This window comes from Elephas maximus, chromosome 1 (genome assembly GCF_024166365.1).
Source record: "Elephas maximus indicus isolate mEleMax1 chromosome 1, mEleMax1 primary haplotype, whole genome shotgun sequence".
Lineage (NCBI taxonomy): Eukaryota > Metazoa > Chordata > Mammalia > Proboscidea > Elephantidae > Elephas > Elephas maximus.
Window position 1 is genome coordinate 177,107,704 of NC_064819.1, and position 20,411 is coordinate 177,128,114.

A 20,411-nucleotide genomic window follows, 5' to 3' on the forward strand; every position below is an offset into this window, starting at 1 on the left:
ATATTTAGCTATTTAATCTGGAATAAAAAGATTTCTTTCTATTGAAAATTTTATTTATTTATTTATTTTTAATCTCAGTGACTGTATTTTTCCAGGTCCAGGGTTTCTAATTGATGCTGTTTTTTATGCAATTGTTCTTCTTTCATTTTTGCTTATTCATTTCATAATTTCTGGTTCTTTTTAAATGAAAAAAATTTTCTGTTATTTCCTTGAAAGTTCTAAACATACTCATTTTGGAGTAGTTGTCAGATTGGTTCATAGAGCTAATTTCATCTGAAGTGACTGTATTTACCAGTTTGTGAATTTTTTTTACTTTCTTTGCATTGGATTGACTTTTTTTAATTTTAGTTTACAGAATCACTCTGAATATGAGGTATACATTTTCCTGTTTGGGTAGTTGGTTCTCTCCTTTTATCTCATTAACAGTTTGCACTTTCTTCTACCTGGCTACTAGAGTTCCCAGTTCAGAACCAAGTCTTTTGAGATTCTTGCTCCACGATAACATTGAAAATCTCACAGACTCAGCCGGAGAGCTAGCAGGGACCTTGTTTCAGTGTCTGGTCATGAGGTTGAGTCTGTATCCTCCTCTTTCCCCTAGAGGCTTGCAGGTTTCTAAATCTTTGTATGGAAATCATGAACTTCTCATCTAGCTCCCTCTGGCCTCCAGCCAGAGGTGTGGGGAAGTTCCAGCCTGGCCTCGGTCAAAGAGCTTGGCTCTTTTTCTGTTTCACAGGGAGCATTTTTTTTTTTTTTATAAGAGAGAGTAATTCTTAATTGCCAATGCCTGCTTTCAGACCTGGATCCCAGAAGGCAGGTGGGCAGACCAGCTCACCCTTTTTTTGTAGCTCACAGTCAGATGTTTTTTATAGCTTCTTTTTTTATTCTAACTGTTGTTACTTTGGAAACCCTGGTGGTGTAGTGGTTAAGTGCTACGGCTGCCAAAGGTGTTAAAATCCGCCAGGTGTTCCTTGGAAACTCTATGGGGCAGTTCTGCGCTGTCCTGTAGGGTCGCTATGAGTCGGAATTGACTCGATGGCACTGGGTTTGGTTTTTGTTGTTACTTTATGTTTGGAACAGGGAATAATTCATGGATGTGTGAATTCACTGTGCTGTCTTGATTGGGGCCTGGACCTTGTCTTATTGTAGCTAGATTTTGAGCTCTCAGGGGAGGGGTATCTTTGTATCAATAGCGTCAAGCAAGAGTTTTATCAAGATATGGGTGCCTGGTGGGTGTTTTCTGAATGAAGGATTCTTGTGCTTGTCTTCTCACTCCTGGTACCAGCTAGGATATTTAGCTTGAATCCCGCCAAAGATGCATAACCTTGGCAACTCCGTTAACACCTTCAATCTCTTTTTCCTGTCTTTAAAATGAAGATAATACCTCACAGAGTTGCCTGAGGATTTAATGGCAACTGTGTTTTGGGTCCTTTACATGGATTTGGAGGCACTCCAGAAGTGCTAGTTCTTTCCTTCATCTGTCCCCACCCCACCCTGATCAGAGCAAACAATTTCTGCGGTTGTTGGGGTTTGGTACAATGTTCTATAAACGTCAATTAGGTTAAGATGGTTGATAGTGTCATCCAGACTCTTATATCTTAGTAATTTTTTTCCTGCCTGTTCTCTTAATTACTGAGAGAGGGTGCATGGTTGTAGATTTGTCCGTTTCTCCCTTTAGTTCTGTCAGTTCTTGTTTCAGAGATTGCTTTTTATAAACATCTATTTTTTTTGTTGTTGAAATCTCTGTATAGGTTCATTTTTTATTTTATCAGCATTTTGAGGTAAAATTGGCATATAATAACTGCATGTTTAAAGTACATATTTTGATGCGTTTTGACATATGTATATGTCAGTGAAACCGTTGACACAGTCAAGATAATGAACATATCCATCACCCCCAAAAGTTTCCATGTTCCCTTTTGTAACCCCTCCAGGCATCACTCCTTGCCTCCGCCATCTCCAGGCAACCACTGATCTGCTTTCTGTCACTATTTGTTAATTTGCATTTTTTAGAATTTTGTATAAATAGAATCATACTCTATGTACTCCTTTTTTATCTAGCTTCGTTCTCTGAATGTAATTAGTTTGATATTTACGCATGTTGTTGCATGTATCAATAGCTCGTTCCTGTTTATTGCTGAATATGGCTATACCATAATTTGTTTATCCATTTACTTACTTCTGGATATTTGGGTTCGTTCCAGTTTTTGACTGTTACAAATAAAGTCACTATAAAATTTTATTGTCAAATCTTCGTATGGACATATGATTTCATTTCTCTTAGGTAAAAACCCAAAATTGGAATGATTGGGTCATATGGTAGGTGTATGCTTAATTTTTAAAGAAATTGCTAAGCTGCTTTCCAGAGTAGTTGTACTGTTTTACTACTAGCAGTATATGAGAGTCCCATTTGCAGCACATCCTTACCAACACTTGGTATGACAGTGAGTTTCCTTTTAATTTTGGACATGCTAATAGATTTGTGTGTTTTCTCATTGTTGTTTTCATTTTCATTTCCCTCATGATCAGTGATGGTGAGCATTTTTTCATATGTGTATTTTCCATCTGTATATCTTTTTAGTGAAGTGACTGTTCAAATGTTTTGCCTATTTTTTATCGAGTTTTAAGAATTCTTTGTATATTCTGGATATAAATTCTTTATCTGCAATTCTTTGCAATTTTTTCCTCCTGATTGTGGCTTGTCTTCTCATTTTCTTTACAGTGTCTTTCAAAGAGGGGTTCTTAGTTTTGATGAAGTTCAGTTTATCAGTTTTTTCTTTTATGGATTGTGTTTTTACATTGTATCTAAGGAATCTTTGCCTAACCTAAGATCTAGAAGTTTTTTAGCTTTCATTTGCACTTTTGGGTTCTATGATCTACTTTGAGGTAATTTTTTATACGATATGGGAATTTCATTGCTTCATCTGTTTCTGAAGCTCTGTTACTAGGTGTATATACATTTATAATTGTTATGTCTTCCTGGTGTATTAACACTCCTATCATTATGAAGTATCCCTCTTTGTTTCTATTAGTACTCCTTATCTTGAAATCTATTTTGTTTAATATTTGTATAGCCACTCCAGCCTTTTTAGGTTTACTGTTTACATAGTATCCTTTTCCACCTTTTTGTTTTCAATCTATTTATGTCTTTGTATTTAAACTGCATTTTTTTAAACAGAATGTAATTGATTCTTGCTTTTTAATCCAGTAGACAATCTTTGCTTGTCAATTATAGTCTATAGTCTATTTTTATTTAATGTAATTATTGATATGGTCATATTTCGTTCTGCCTTTTCGCTATTTGTTTTCTATTTGTCTCTGCTTTACGTTCCTCTGTGCTTTCTCTCCTGCCTTCCTTTACATTAGCCAAATAATTTTTAGTAACCAGTTTTAATTTTTAATTCCTCTATTGGCTTTCTAGACATATCTCTTTGCACTATTTTTTAGTGCTTTCTCTAGGGATTACAATATGGATCTTTAAGCTGTCTCAGTCTATTTTAAGTTAATATCAAATTACCTCAGGTAAAATATAAGAACCTTGCAACAGTATATTTCCATTTACTTCCATATTTAGTGCTGCTGTTGTCATATATCTTACATCTGTATATAATAATTTTTGCTTTAAACAGCCATATATCTTGTAAAGCAGTTATGAGGAAATAAAGTGTGTGTTTCAGTCCTTCCTTTGGTCCTGTGTTGCCAGCTGGTGTCAGTTTCCTCCAGCCTGAAAGAACTCTCTTTAGTATTTCTTGTAGTGCAAATTTCCTAGTGACAAATTCTGAGTTCTTATTATCTAAAATATCTTTTATTTTGTCTTCAATTTTGAAGGGTAGTTTACTTGCATATAGAATTCTTGGTTGACAGTTTCTTTTTTTTTACTTTCAGCACTGTGAATATGGTGGTTCTGATGTCTTCTGCCCCCCGTTATTTTTTATGAGAGGCTGTTAATGGTATCATTGTTCTGCTGTCTGTACTGTGTCATTTCTTTTGTGACTCCTTTCTTAGTGTTTATTCTGCTCAGGGTTCTTTGCATCTCTTGGATTGTAGGTTAATGTTTTTCACAAAATTCAGCTTTTTTTTTTTTTGCCATTTTTTCTTTATATCTTTTTCTGCACCTTTCTCTTCTGACACCTGGGACTTAAACTGTACGTATGTTGGACCTCTTGATTTTGTTCCATAGGTCCCTAAGACTTCATTCATTTTGTTTAATACTATTTTTCTCTTTGTTCTCTGGATTAGGTAATTTCTACATATCTGTCTCCAAGTTGCCAAGCTTATCTTTCAACTCCAGATAGTAGTTCACTACTGCTAGTAAGCCCATCAAATGAATTTTTTAAGGTATTATACTTTTTATCTGTAGAATTTCCATTTTTTTTGTAGTTCCCATTTCTGTGTTGAGATTATCCACTCAGTCAATAAAGAGCATTTTTACCTTTAATTCTTCTAACATTTATAATAGAAATTTTGAAGTCTTTACCTGCTAAACTCAACATCTGGGCCCTTTCAGAGTCAATTTGTATTGACCGCCTGTTTGTTTGGATGTCTAGTAATTTTTGGTTGAAACTTGAACATTGTAGATAATATTTTGAAACTACTCTGATTCTATTGTGTGCTTCCAAGAATTATTGTCTAGTTGGTAATTTGCCTAGACTCAAACTATAAACCCTGTCTTCCCTGTGGTGTGCAGTAGGTTACATTTCTGCTTAGTTTTTATAGCTTCCAGTGGCTGTTTTTTTTTTTTACCCTTCCCCCTTGCCAGTCTCCCCAGCAGCTGCATAGTTCGGTGGCCCTCAAGAAAGCCTACAGATTTAGTTTTTACTCTTTCTAGTTGTAACTTTTCAAGAATAAACTCTCCTTCAGCTCCTGTTTTGTTTTTGGAAATTTTACAGTGTGTTTAAATTGTTTCATTTTTTGCTCATTTTTTATCATTGTTATCTGCAGGAAAATTTGCAGATGCCATTAACAGAAGTTGATTGGCAAATAATTTTAAACCACTCCTAAGTGAAACATAACTACTAAATTGCCTTTAGGTGGTGTTGTGGGTTGAATTGTGTCTCCCCAAAAGATATGTTGAAGTCCTAACCCCCAGTACCTGTGAATGTGACCTCATTTGGAAATAAGGGTCTTTGCAGGTGTAATCAAATTAAGATTAGGTCATACTGGATTAGGGTGGGTCCTAAGTCCAATGACTGATGTACTTCTAAGGAGAAAGAGATATGGGGACACACAGGGAAGTAGGCCATGTGAAGACAGAGGTAGAGATTTGAGTGATGCAGCTATAAACAAAGAATGCCAAGGATTGCTAGCAACCACCAGAAGCTAGGAAAAGGCAAGTAAGGATTCTTCCCTAGGGCCTTCAGAGGGATCATGGCCCTGCCAACACCTTGATTTTGGACTTCTATCCTCCAGAACTGTGAGAAAATAAATTTCTGTTGTTTTAAGCCACTCAGTTTATATTAATTTGTTATGACAGCCCTAGGAAACTAATACAGGTATTAATAAAATGGTCAAGGCAAGTGAAATCTACTCATTCCTCAATTATTGTTTAGGTCCCAATCATCAGGAACTTGTTAAATAGTATTTTGCATTTTAACCTTAGTTTTGTGTACTGTTATTTCATTTTACTTAAGGCTGTGAGACCAACTGTTGAGTCTTGGAAGGGAGCAACTGTTGAGTCTTGGAAGAGGCCAAGATCAAGCAGAAATGAGGGCTAGAGTTTTATCAACCTTAAATTAACTACAGTAAATCTTCCCTTTGGGTGTTTTTAATTGTAAACATTTTATCCTCATAATCATTTCCATCTGCTTAATTACAACACTCTTGATTTACCTAATATGCAGGAAAGCTTTTAAAAAATTATTAGGCCTAACCCCTTCCCTTGAATGCTTTGCATTCTCCTTTGACTATACACTGAGAGCAAGGGATTTGTTCTCAGTATGGAGTAGGAAATTGGAGAGGAGAAGATGAGGTCAGGATGGGGAAATTTGAAAAGCTTCCTGGTATTTTATGAGAAAGGTTTCCCAGCATGGCTTTCTTTGTGTATCTTTAAAACATTAAACACACATGTATTCAAATAAGAATATACACGCACATTCTAAAGCCTGTCTTTATTGAACATTTTTTGGCATCTATGTCTCCTAACACATTTATCACATATTACCTGATGTTCTGATTGGGACTTTATTAATATGTACTTTACTAGACTGAAAGTTGCTTGAAGGTAGAAAAATCTCTTAGTTGTCTTTATATTCTCAACAGCCTAGCATAGTGCCTGGAACATGACAGGCACTTTTAATAAGAAGGGAGAGGATGTCGTTATCCATATTACATCCATATCCATATCCATATCCATTGAGGGGGTGATATTTGTTTCTTCAACAATATTAGGAAAACCTCTAAGGATGTTTGGTAGAATTACTTAGAGAGACTAGGGCTAGTTTGAATCTTTTAAATAAGAATTTTATCATGATGGATATAGTGATTATATACTTCAGCTTCTCACTTGTTAAATAAACATAATAAAAGTACCTACCTTATGGGACTTTGAGGGTTAAGTGAGATAATCTTTTGAGTATGACAAATGTATTATCTGTACAACAGCTTACTTTACTGAGTTCTTATTAATAATAATCACAGACAGAGTTGGAAGGGGTGAAAGAACATTTTATTTTTATGGTGTATCTCATAACCCATAAGACCTTGAATTCTTTGGGCTACCGTGTTAAAACTGGACAAAAACTAGAAATTTTATGAGTTTACAGTGGCAAATAATTGTTCATTCATGAACAAGTTGGTCAATTTGATCAGAGGACATATCTAACATAGTAAGACAGATCTAACTTCATTTATTACTGATTATTATAATAACATTCTATTGGAATATCAGCTGAGGCAGTAAGATTACAATAGTATGGAATTGAAAAGTGAGGACTTCCATGTGTTTTTTTTCAAAGTAGATGTTTAGGAATCAGAGTTTCTAAAGCCCACAAGAAGGATATCTATGGGCCAAGAAACAGTATTTTGTGAGGATTTTTAGAGAAAATTATGCTGTGGCTTCCCCCAACCCCATGAGAAAAGTAGAGGTGCATGCTCTCACTTGAAGTCTAATGAGAGGGGCTTCAGAGGAACCACTTAGAGAATTTAAAGAATTCTGTCCAATTGAAGGGCACAGAGGATTGGCTTCTCAATCCAACAAGGAAAACACTGTGGCTGACTAATTGCTCCCGTGGTTGTAGCCACAAGAGAAGTGGCTGTGTTGGAATTTGCCTATACTCCAGCATTTGTCAAGGGAAATTTGTCAAGGAATTGCTCATTTGTGTAGAGTCCGGAAGGAGCCCTGGTGGCACAACGTTTATGTAAGCACTAGGATGTGAACTGAAAGGTTGGCGGCTCAAACTCAGCCAGCAGTTCTGCTGGAGAAAGACCTTGCAATCTGTTCCTGTAAAGGTTACAGCCTAGAAAACCTTATGGGGCAGCTCTGCTCTGTTACATGGGGCCACTATGAGTTGAAATCAACTCGAGAGCACCTAACAACCACCTAGGGTGTGGACTTAGTTCCTTTGCTGAGGAAAGAGGGTCATACACTAGTAGACTTGCAGAGCTGGATGGCGCTCTAGAGATTGCCTACTTCATTTTGTAAGACAATTTGTGGTTGTCATTGGAACTCTAAATTATTAAGCCTTTGTGTGTCAGATACTGAATTTAAATACATCCTAATCCTTCATATTCCTGAAAAGGTATGTGAACCAACCCAAACCATCCATTTTTTTTAAAATAATTTTTATTGTGCTTTAAGTGAAAGTTTACAAATCAAGTCAGCCTCTCACACAAAAACCCGTATACACCTTGCTACACACTCCCAATTACTCTCCCCCTAATGAGACAGTCTGCTTTCTCCCTCCACTCTCTCTTTTTGTGTCCTTTTCTCCAGCTTCTAACCCCCTCCACCCTCTCATCTCCCCTCCAGGCAGGATATGTGATCCATTTTAAAGATATGTAACCAGACTTGAAGGTGAAGTGACTTGCCCCCAAATAAATTGTAGTTGTAAAGCTGGGGCATTTGGAGCCAGGTTTGTCCTACAGCCCACGTTCACTTAGAAAAGAAGATAAAACATATCGATGGTTTTATAAATAAACACACAGTAATTATTATCCACGTCAACAAACAAAACCAGAAACATTCTCTATGCCCTTCTCTGGTTATAATTCTCGTCCTCCCGCCAAGAGTTAACCACTATTCTGACCCCAGTGGTCTTCGTTTCTTTGTAGTTTCACCATCTGCATGTGCGTTCCTAAGCATTTCTCTTTATTTTTAAAATGAATTTCTTTACATAGATGAGAAGTTACTTAAAATCAGGGTAGAAATTACTAATAGTGTTAGAATCCTAGGGAAAATGTTTTATTTAAGAGTGTAAACTTTTCAAGAATTTGATTAAACATATAATTGCTATGCTGATTATAATTTGGCAATGCTTTGAGCTATGATTCAGGGTTGTTACTAATTTATTCCAACTTTTCTAGTATTTAATATCAGTCCGTATTACTTTTTCTGCATTTAACATTTTTCTAAATATGTATCATATCAGATGGAGTAAGTTCAAGTATAATTTACCATGTCATAATGTCCTTTTTTCTTTCTCTTTTGCAGCATGGGTAGGTTCTCTCTCCATGGGGATGATTTTCTTTTGCTGTCCAATAGTCAGTGTCTTCACAGACATATTTGGTTGTCGGAAAACAGCTGTCGTGGGTGCTGCAGTTGGATTCATTGGACTCATGTCCAGTTCTTTTGTAAGGTAAGGACTTGGTTTTTTCATGTTGCTTTTTCAGGAACTGTTAGTTATATAACTATTTCGTACCTTAAAGTTTTTCTTTCAGAAACTTCCCTGTTTACAAGGAAAGGTGTCTCCCTTTTCATTGCTTATGACTTTAAGCGGTATGACTTACAAATTGAACTGTTAATCACAGCAGCAAATCAGACTTTGATAATTTGAATGCTTTTGTTTACAGTGTCTAAGAGTTAGCTGTCAATCAAGATATACCTGTATGTTCCCCAGAACTAAGAAAAATGTTTCTCCTTTTGTTTTTCTCTTCATATAAAAATCCTTAAAGGAATTAAAGTTATAACAGTGAGATATCTAAAGCAATGTCCCTAGTTTAGATTCAGCTCAGTCTAAAGCTCAAGCGGTATAAGAAATGGTATTTTAAAGGGGTTTCATTTATAGACTTAATATGAAATACTTTTATCAGTGGGATCAAAACTTTGCTATTTATTCCAACTCCGGTAGAGGATACTTGTCTGTACTTTAAAATAAGAAAGAAAAAAAGCATGCCAAAATTTTAAAAGATCATGACAAGATGAAGTAGTTAAATGTAGTTTAGAATGTAGTTTTCAATGTACTTTTCCTATGTCCATTAGAAGAAAAGATGTAGTGAATGGAAGAGGCACTAACTGCAAGGAGCTGATGGGCATATTACTGTATGAAACATCTCTCCTTCTAGCTGTAATTCTTGTAGTAAATCCCCTTGCATTGTTAGAATGATCCCCAGTTAGAGATTAACTGGTTTAATAAGTTGTTCTGGCTAACAGGAGATGATTAACAAGAAAACCTCTTAATATCATTTCTATCCTCTCTCTCTACATCAGTGCTTTATCTTTTTTTCCTGATTCTTTCCCTTCCCTAGCTATCTTCATGTCTTAATTGAAAAAAAAAAAAAAAAAAAGGCATTAATTATTATGGTCAACAGAAAACACACACAAACAAACATATATTTTGCGTCCTGTTTGTTTTTAAATATTTTGAATTTTTTCAAAAGAATACTTGGTTTTACTAATCTTACCCTCCTCACCATAAATACACACAACACTGAAGTTAGCTTCATTTTATATTTTCTTTCACCTAACTTAGAAATTTTAATAGGATTCTAAACAACTAAATTTACTTATTGGTAGAAATTAGGTATTCCATCTTTAAAGTACCTCTGTGATTTCCTCCCCTAAGGTTGTTTTTTAAAGGAAAAACAACAAAACAAAAAAAGTTTGTTTGGAATAAAATTCTGCTTAGGTAATTCTGTGAGATTATTTACTTTTAGTTCTTTTTTAGCAGTAATACAGCATTGTGTTATTACTGCCTCATTATATATCTTCTTTGATCTTGAAGCCTCTGAGTACCCACTGTCAGTACCTGTGGCCTTACTATTTGCGGAATGTATTAACACTTATGCTTCGGTGGACAGAGGACTAAGTGACTTGTTACTACTAGTTTGGTAGAGAAAACACACATATAGAAACCCACTCGCAACAAGCAGTCTTTTTCAATCTTTTTAACCATTGAGAAATAGAAATTATGAAATACATTTTATGTAGTGATCCAGTACATGTACACACATGTACTCCTAACTGAAACAAACTTTTCTGAAATGAGATTTACCTTACTACATGTAATGTTCTCATATTTTCTATTCAATTTTATTATTTAACCTGCTGGTCAAAAGCTATCACAATGATTTCCTGAGTCATTATCTGGAACTAATGGAGAGCAATAATAGTTGGCCCTCCTTATCCACAGGTTCCATATCCATGGGTTCCGCATGCGCGGATTCAACCAACCGCAAAAAAAAAACCAGTATTTTTTTCCCTCCCCCTTTACCCGCTGTTTCCCTTTCTGCAGTTTCAGTTGCCTACGGTTAGTCCTGGCTTGGCTGGAGCCATCCCCTCCACTGTGGACACCTCTTCAGCGGTGGCCTGCTGGGATCCGGCTTCCCACAGTCCTCAGACCACCTCCTAGTCTTCCTCTTTCAGGGTCTTTGGGATGGGGCCTTGGGGTGGGAGCAGGCACAGGGGCCAGGCCGGGTCCTTGGGCAAAGGCATTTTATATAAGGAACTTGAATACCTGCGGATTTTAGTATCCACTTGGCGGGGGCTGGGGGGGGCGCTGGTACCAATCTCCCGCAGATACCGAGGAACAACTATATATAAGAACAAGGGGAAACGTGGTATAAATTCTCAGTGCAGAATGGTGGATCGACCACTTTTCCTCTAGTTCCAGTTCTGCTCTCTCAGGAAAGCCTTTTCCAGCAAACCCCAGGTCCCATCAGTATTCCTTCTCTGAATCATTTTTGCACATATAATTGATATTCATTTGGAAAATGAATGTCAGAGTAAATTCCACTGATGTAAGTAAAAGTTTTCAGCAGTGAAAATACCATCACAAAGTTCATGTATTTTACTCTGTAGAAGAGGTATGAAGCTAATTTTGCACAGAGCTTCATGTTTAAAATTGTGTGCAAAGGAATGTTTTTGATTTAATATATATTGCTGTCTGGTTTTCCAGCTGACAGCATTATAATACAGTGGTATAACTGTATAGAAATTGGTGTTCATGATACTGTGCTGTCAATGTTATTTTTAATATATGCTATTGAAGAAGGCAGAGAAATGTAGAATAGACTTGAGATTTTCCTCCAAGAATTGTTAAATGAAAACAAGTTGGCACCTAAGAAGTTGGAAAACTACTTATGTGGGAAAGCTGATGCAGAATGAAGTACTATTTTATATTTTGTACTGTAGTCTTATTATTTGGGGTGGGTGTTTTGTTTCACTAAGCAGACTATGAGTAGCTTGAAGGCAGAACTACATTTTTAAAATATTTTTAAATATTTAAAATATTTTCTCACCAAGTTCTGATACGTAGTAGCTGCTTAATATGTTTGTTGAATGAAGAATGGAGATTCAGTAAAGGGTGAGGTAAAGTTAATCTGAGAAAGTCTAGAAGTGACTCTTGAGCCTGATTTAAAGATGGTGTTAGCTGTGAATTAATGGAGGGGGAAGGGCACCTCAGACAGAATTACCAACATACCTTAACGTTATCAGATTCTGAAGTTACTTCTGATTACTTTGGCATGTTGTTATACTAGCATTATTCTCTAAAATTTAATTATTAACTGACTTTATCTTAGTTTCTAATACAGTTTTTTTTTTTTTTTTAATACTGATAGTCTTTTGAATTGGATTTTTAAAAGAAAAAAACTTTAGTTTTACCCCTTACCCTAATTGATTTAAAGAATGTAATGATATGAGCTTTTACCTTGGCAAGATACATGTAGTTATTTTGCTAAACTATAATTTTCTTATTCTTTTGAGACATACATGGCCTTAAAGCTTATAAACTGGGGTCACTCATGGACACACTTAATTTAGTCTTTCTGCAATCAAAATGATTTCTTGTTATCTTGGCCAGCACTGAGAGCAGTGCAATGCAGGGCGCAAGTTGGTCTACAGCCCTTAAAAAAAAAAAATTAGGCCAGCAGAAATGAGGTACAACTGCTCTTCTGTGCAAATGTTCCTCACATAACCTTGGGGAGAAAAGTCAAATGCAGCTTTTTCTTTTAATATATTGCTTTTAAAAGATACCTGGGGAAAATCCATAAAATTAATGTATTTTTAACATTTAAAATTCCCTTTTTTTTTTTTTTTAGTTTTATTGAAACTAGGGCTTTCTTTGGAGCTCCGGTGGTGCAGTGGTTAAGAACTCGGCTGCTAACCCAAAGGTTGGCAGTTCGAATCTATCAGTGGCTCCTTGGAAACTCCATGGGTAGTTCTACTCTGTCCTGTAGGGTCGCCATGAGTCAGAATTGACTCCACAGCAGTGGGTAGTAGTAGGGCTTTTGTTTGTTAGACACTATCAGTTTTACTGAGCCTTTCCCTGCACCACCCTTTATTTCTGAGCTGTGGACAGCACAATAATCCTTACCCAGTGCTGTGTGGTTCACCTGAAATCCATGGGAAGAGGAGGAACGAAATCACTCTTGACTTTAATAGTCATTTTTCACAATATTCGAGGCATTTTTGTTATCTATTCAGATTAAATTATTTTTAGTCCTACATTCTTGATTTATTACGTTTTCCCCCTCTGTTTTTAGTTTATTTTTATTTGTAGAAAATACATTGATTAACTAAAACCCACTTTTGCTATAAGGTTTTCTTCTACCAAGCACATGATAAAAATAATGAAAGCTGCTTTCCTTCTCTTTCATCTTTACACAGTTCCATCGAGCCTCTGTACCTTACCTATGGAATCATATTTGCCTGTGGCTGCTCCTTTGCATACCAGCCTTCACTGGTCATTTTGGGACACTATTTCAAGAAGCGCCTTGGACTGGTGAATGGCATTGTCACCGCTGGCAGCAGTGTCTTCACGATCTCGCTGCCTTTCCTTTTAAGGGCTCTGATTGACAGCGTGGGCCTCTTTGACACACTGAGGGTCCTCTGCGTCTTCATGTTTGTTCTCTTTCTGGCTGGCTTTACTTACCGACCTCTTGCTTCCAGTGCCAAAGATAAAGAGAGTGGAACCAAAGGAGACAACAGATTCTCCCTCTTTTCCAGGAGAAAGTACAGTCCTCCAAAAAAAATTTTCAATTTTGCCATCTTCAAGGTGACAGCTTATGCAGTGTGGGCAGTTGGAATACCACTTGCACTTTTTGGATACTTTGTACCGTATGTGCACTTGGTGAGTATGCGTCCTTGGTTTCTCTGGTAACGGTTATTGTTATTCCATATGGAAAAACTTCTTAGAAAAGCAACATAAATCAGGTTGAAGCTGGCCTCAAGCATTATCTTGGTTATAATTCTGAGACCCTTGAAATTAAAGTTCTCTGTCTTAAATCAAAGTCAACACATCCATCAGACCGTTAAACAGAGGATCTGTTTCATTGTGTGCTTTGGTACTTTAAACATCTCCAAACTGAAACAAACAAAAACAGCTATTAAAAAAAAAAAAAGGGAAAGCTAAAGTCCTGGAACAAATGACATCAACACAAAAAATTTGATAGGTCACATTTCCTGCGAGTGATTTACTAATCTTAATGAGAGACAGAGGTGATACAACGATTTTGCCAATTTAAGTTATTTTTCAACAAAGGGGTGTAGAAATTAGGTAGTTAGCAAAGCGGCCAATGGCCTTGAAACAGAGATCCTTTACATCTACTTGTGGGATGCTTCAGGGAAATAAGAATTCTATTCAGAAGGGTATTTGAGAAATATTAGGGCAGTTCCAAACGAGGGGCTAGAGCCAGGGTTTTATAGGGAATTAGGGTTTCAAATGGCCGAGTAGTTTATATTGTTTATTTCTGTTCCAAGGGGCAAATTTCAGCCTCTTTATCCTAAAACAAGAATAAGCCATTGTATCTACAGTATTTGCCCCTGGCCAGACTTGCTCAGAAGTGCTCATTATGTTCCCTCATTTTTTGTTGCTGTTACGAGTGAAAAGGTATTTATACTTCCACATAGTTGATAAATGATAAAAAAAAATGATACTAACATAAATTTTCCACACGTGCACGTGTGTTGTATGTGTATGTGTGAGAGAGAGACTGGAAAAAGTAGAGGGAGAAAGGGGTGAGAGAGAGCGCTTGGATCTTCTCTAATTTACAGTCTACTACTTTTGAACATTTATGTAATTTTTCTTTTATTAAGAGTTTTGGGGAAAGTTGGTATCAGCAGTTCAAGAAGCCAGCTAATAGACTATATCATCAACGTTTTGTGGGTCTGTGATGGTGCAGTGATTAAAATAATCGACTGCTAACCAAAAGGTCAGCAGTTTGAAAACACCAGCAGCTCCATGGGGGAAAGATGTGGCAATATGTTTCCGTATAGATCTACAGCCTTGGAAACCCAGTGAAGTCGCTATGAGTTGGAATTGACTGGTCACCAGTGGGTTTGTTTTTTTTGCTTTATGCTTAGCTAAAAAAGGAATTAGGCCAAGGAAACAAGAAGAGAGATGTTAGGCATGTCCTCAGTCTAAGAATAACTTCGATTTCTCAGTTCTCCTTATTTTCTTCTTACTAGAGCTATTGAGAAAGCAACTGGGATGACCACTGGAGAGACAAAAAGAAGGGATAGGTTTTAGTACTGTTAGCCACTTGGCTGAGATACTAGGTAAAATGACAGTGTTGGATGCCTGTCACACATGCAATATGTGGCCACATTTTGATCTGGTAGTCCATTTTCACATTTTCAGGAAGGCATATTTGAACTACCCGAAGCCATTTTTTGTTGGGAAATAGCTCCATTGTATAAGGATCAACTTTACTAACCTACCTTTTCCATCATTTCTTTAGTCAAAAACACATTTATTGTCCTCTCTCAAAAATGAGTAGAAATATCTCCCCCTCCTCCCCCCGTTTTTAATGTTCTTTGGTACTATGAGGTGAACACACCCAGAGAAATCATTATCTCAGCTTTGCTGAACCAAGTATTTACCAAAGGACAAATAGTAGGTGACTCTCTAGTTATTTCTGGTTATATATTTATAATTTGTAAATTCATTTCATATATAATACTTCATTGGACCGTCACAACGAGCCTGTGAAGTAGGCAAAATAAGTAAAATTAGCTCCCGCTTTGTTGTTGTTAGGTGCCGTCGAGTCGGTTCCGACCCACAGTGACCCTGTACACAACAGAACAAAACACTGCCTGGCCCTGTGCCATCCTTACAGTCATTATGTTTGAGCTCATTGTTGCAGCCACCGTGTCAGTCTACCTCGATGAGGGTCTTCCTCTTTTCCACTGACCCTGTACTTTGCCAAGCATGATGTCCCTCTCCAGGGACTGATCCCTCCTGACAACATGTCCAAAGTATGTAAGACGCAGCCTTGCCATCCTTGCTTCTAAGGAGCATCCTGGTTTGTACTTCTTCTAAGACAGATTTGTTCGTTCTTTTGGCAGTCCATGGCATATTCAATATTCTTTTCCAACACCACAATTCAAAGGCATCAATTCTTCAGTCTTCCTTATTCATTGTCCAGCTTTCACATGCATATGATGCGATTGAAAATTCATGGCTTGGGTCAGGCGCATCTTAGTCTTCAAGGTGACATCTTTGCTTTTCAATACTTTAAAGAGGTCCTTTGCAGCAGATTTGCCCAGTGCAATGCGTCGTTTAATTTCTTGACTGCTGCTTCCATGGCTGTTGATTGTGGATCCAACTAAAATGAAATCCTTGACAACTTCAATCTTTTCTCCATTTATCGTGATGTTGCTCATTGGTCCAGTTGTGAGGATTTTTGTTTTCTTTATGTTGAGGTGTAATCCATACTGAAGGCTGTGGTCTTTGATCTTCATTAGTAAGTGCTTCAAGTCCTCTTCACTTTCAGCAAGCAAGGTTGTGTCATCTGCATGACGCAGGTTGTTAATGAGCCTTCCTCCAATCCTGACGCCCCGTTCTTCTTCATATAGTCCAGCTTCTCATATTATTTGCTCAGCATACAGATTGAATAGGTGTGGTGAAAGGATACAACCCTGACGCACACCTTTACTGACTTTAAACCAATCAGTATCCCCTTGTTCTGTCCAAACAACTGCCTTTTGATCTATGTAAAGGTTCCTCATGAGCACAATTAAGTGTTCTGGAATTCCCATTCTTCGCAATGTAGCCCCCGCTTTACAGACTGCAAAACAGATCTGTCATGAACCAAGATGTTAAGTGATTTCTCAAGAATCACGTATCAGTTAACAGGGTGGTTCTCTTTCACTGTGTTTACCTGGTAATAAATTTAGTACAGTCTTACGTAGTAACAAATTGGACTGCTTCCCTCGGTATATCACTAGACATGTCCATCTTATTGTAGGGGAAATGAGTACTGCTAAGGAAATTTAATATGTATGTTATTAGTCTTTTTCTTAAGGTAAATCATATTTCATAAACCTGTTGCCCTGTTGCTGTCGAGTCAATTTGGTAAATAAGGGAATAAAAATACTACTGTAATCAGGAGGCCAGATATTAGGTAGTACACAGAACAAAAAGTCTGTATTAACTCTAGTAAAAACTATGCATTTTTCCTGCTCCCCCTCCCTCCAAGCATTTTTTCTTAGAAAACTATGTTGACATTTTTCATTTGGGGTGATCTTTTTGTCAAACTGTTATGGGACTGAAAGCCACTTTGGAGAGGAAACAAGACAGTTTTTAATGCCCTGCAGGCTTGTTTAAATCTCCTTTTAGATGGGTGCACTAAGTTTGCCACTTGGTTGTAATTTAAGGTTGGGATTATGGATACTTAACTCAGGCTTCATGGAATAGAATATCACTTTTCTTCTTTGTTGTTGTTTGTTGTTAGGTGCTGTCATGTCGGTTCTGACTCATAATGAGTCACAGTACTCAGAGTACTACAGAACGAAACTCTGCCCAGTCCTTCGCCATGCTCACAATTGTTGTTATGCTTTAGCGCACTGTGTCAATCCATCTTATTGAGGGTCTTTCTCTTCTTCACTGACCATGTACTTTACTAAGCATCATGTCCTTCTCCAGGGACTGATCCCTCCTGATAACGTGTCTAAAGTATGTAAGACATAGTCTCGCCATCCTTGCTTCTAAGGAGCATTTGGGTTGTACTTCTTATAAGACAAATTTGTTCGTTCTTTTGGCGGTTCGTGGTATAGTCAATATTTTTCTCCAACACCACAATTCAAAGGCAGCAGTTCTTTCGATCTTCCTTATTCATTGTCCAGCTTTCACATGCATATGATGCGATTCAAAACACCATGACTTGGGTCAGGCGCATCCTAGGCTTCAAAGTGACATCTTTGCTTTTCAGCACTTTAAAGAGGTCTTTCACAGCGTTTTTGCCCAATGCAATGCGTCTTTTGATTTCTAGACCGCTGCTTCCATGAGTGTTGATTGTGGATCGAAGTAAAATGAAATCCTTGACAACTTCAGTCTTTTCTCTGATTATCATGTTGTTGCTTATTGGTCCAGTTGTGAGGATTTTTGTTTTCTTTATATTGAGGTGTAATTCATACTGAAGGCTGTGGTGTTTGATGTTCATCAGTGTTTCAAGTCCTCTTCACTTTCAGCAAACAAGGTTGTGTCATCTGCATAACACAGGTTGTTAATGAGTCTTCCTCCAATCCTGATGCCCGTTTCTTCTTCATATAGTCCAGCTTCTCAGATTATTTGCTCAGCATACAGATTGAAGAGGTATGGCGAAAGGATACAACCCTGACACACACCTTTCCTGGCATTAAACCATGCAGTATGTCCTTATTCTGTTCAAATAACTGTCTCTTGATCTATGTACAGGCTCCTCATGAGCACACTTAAGTGTTCTGGAATTCCCATTCTTCGCAGTGTTATCCATAATTTGTTATGATCCACACAGTCGAATGCCTTTGCATAGTCAATAAAACACAGGTAAACATCTTTCTGGTATTCTCTGCTTCCAGCCAAGATCCATCTGACATCAGCAATGATATCCCTGGTTCCACGTCCTCTTCTGAATCTGTCCTGAATTTCTGGCAGTTCCCTGTTGGTATACTGCTGCAACCACTTTTGAATGATCTTCAGCAAAATATTACTTGCATGTGATATTAATGATATTGTTTGATAATTTCTGCATTCAGTTGGATCATCTTTCTTGGGAATAGGCATAAATATGGATCTCTTCCAGTCAGTTGGCCATGTAGCTGTCTTCCAAATTTCTTGGCATAGATGTGTGAGCACTTCCAGTGCTGCATCCGTTTGTTGAAACATCTCAGTTGATATTCCATCAATTCCTGGAGCCTTGTTTTTTGCCAGTACCTTCATTGCAGGTTGGACCTCTTCCTTCAGTACCATCAGTTCCTGATCATACGCTGCCTCTTTAAATGGTTGACATTGAGCAATTCTTTTTTTTTTAAATAATTTTTATTGTGCTTTAAGTGAAAGTTTACAAATCAAGTCAGTCTCTCATACAAAAACCCATATACACCTTGCTATACACTCCCAATTACTCTCCCCCTAATGAGACAGCCTGCTCTCTCCCTCCACTCTCTCTTTTCGTGTCCATTTCACCAGCTTCTAACCCCCTCCACCCTCTTATCTCCTCCAGGCAGGAGATGCCAACATAGTCTCAAGTGTCCACCGGATCCAAGAAGCTCACTCCTTACCAGCATCACTCTCCAACCTATTGTCCAGTCCAGTCCATGTCTGAAGAGTTGGCTTCGGGAATGGTTCCTGTCCTGGGCCAACAGGTCTGGGGGCCATGACCACCAGGGTCCCTCTAGTGTCAGTCAGACCACTAAGTCTGGTCTTACCTTCCATCTTCTTTCGAGCTTCCTGCATTGTTTAACATTTTCCCCATGAAATCCTTCAGTATTGCAACTTGAGGCTTGAATTTTTTTCTTCAGTTCTTTCAACCTGAGAAATGTCAAGTGTGTTCTTCCGTGTTGGTTTTCTATCTCCAGGTCTTTGCACATGTCATTATAATGCTTTGTCTTCTCAAGCTACCCTTTGAAATCTCGTGTTCAGTTATTTTACTTCATCATTTCTTCTTTTTGTTTTAGCTACTCAATGTTCAAGATGGAGTTTCAGAGTCTTTTCTGACATCCGTTTTGGTCTTTTTCTTTCTTGTCTTTTTAATGACCTCTTGCTTTCTTCATGTATGATGTCCTTGATGTCATTCTACAACTCATCTGGTCTTCCATCATCAGTGTTCAGTGCATCAAATCTGTTGTTGAGATGGTCTCCACATTCAGGTGTGATATACTTAAGATCATACTTTGGCTCTTGTCGACTTGTTCTGATTTTCTTCAGTTTCAACTTGAACTTGCATAAGAGCAATTGATAGTCTGTTGCACAGTTGGCCCCTGGCCTTGTTCTGACTGATGGTATTGAGCTTGACCATCATCTCTTCCTACAGATGCAGTCAATTTGATTCCTTTTTATTCCATCTGGCAAGGTCTGCATGTATAGTCACGATTTACGTTGGTGAAAAAAGGTATTTGCCATGAAGAAGTCGTTTGTCTTGCAAAATTCTATCATATGATCTCTGGTATCTTCTTCTGAAACCTGTCTGCTATGGGTGACCCTGTAGGTGTCTAAATATTGGTGGGATAGCTTCCAGCATCACAGCAACACACACACCCCCACAGTATGACAAACTGACAGACGTGGGGGACTTTCCTTCTTAGGGAGGGAAAAGGTCTCTTAAATCCTTCCAAAGACTAGTAGATGGCATTCAATTCATATTAAACTCTAGTGGATATTGAAAGGGATACACATATAAGGCATAAGAGCCTATCCTGAAGGAACATAAAAGCTAGTAAATATAATAACAAAAGCTTTTATAATTTACAAAGCATTTTAAAGTACATTTATCTTAGTCTTTACAACAATGCAATACTTATGATATATCACCTTCATTGCATGGATGAGGAGACTAAGACAATGACAGTTAAATAGCATGCCCAAGGCCACAGGAAAAGTGACTTATTGATAATTATTAGTGTAGTTCTTTACTGCAAGAGGCACTGTAGTGACAAAAGGTGAACACTCTTTGAAGTGAGATAGAGCTGGGTTTAAATCCTGGTTTTGGCTCTTAGTAGCTGTGTAACTTTGGGCAACCTCTGTCTACGCATCAGTTTTCTCATCTGTAAAATAGGAATA

At 37.5% G+C, this 20,411-nt stretch overlaps 1 protein-coding gene across 2 annotated transcripts in view; it reads left to right on the forward strand.

Annotated features, from left to right (window-relative positions):
* SLC16A10 (solute carrier family 16 member 10) overlaps positions 1 to 20,411 on the forward strand; it is a 158,241-nt gene that overhangs the window by 80,600 nt on the left and 57,230 nt on the right. For both annotated transcript variants that reach the window (XR_007519030.1, XM_049899149.1), the window contains exons 2-3: positions 8,645 to 8,789; positions 13,040 to 13,502. Coding sequence is in view for 1 of the 2 variants with exons in the window: in XM_049899149.1 (XP_049755106.1) it covers positions 8,645 to 8,789; positions 13,040 to 13,502 (608 nt within the window). In the remaining variant the exon portion in view is untranslated. The remainder of the gene's footprint in view (positions 1 to 8,644; positions 8,790 to 13,039; positions 13,503 to 20,411) is intronic.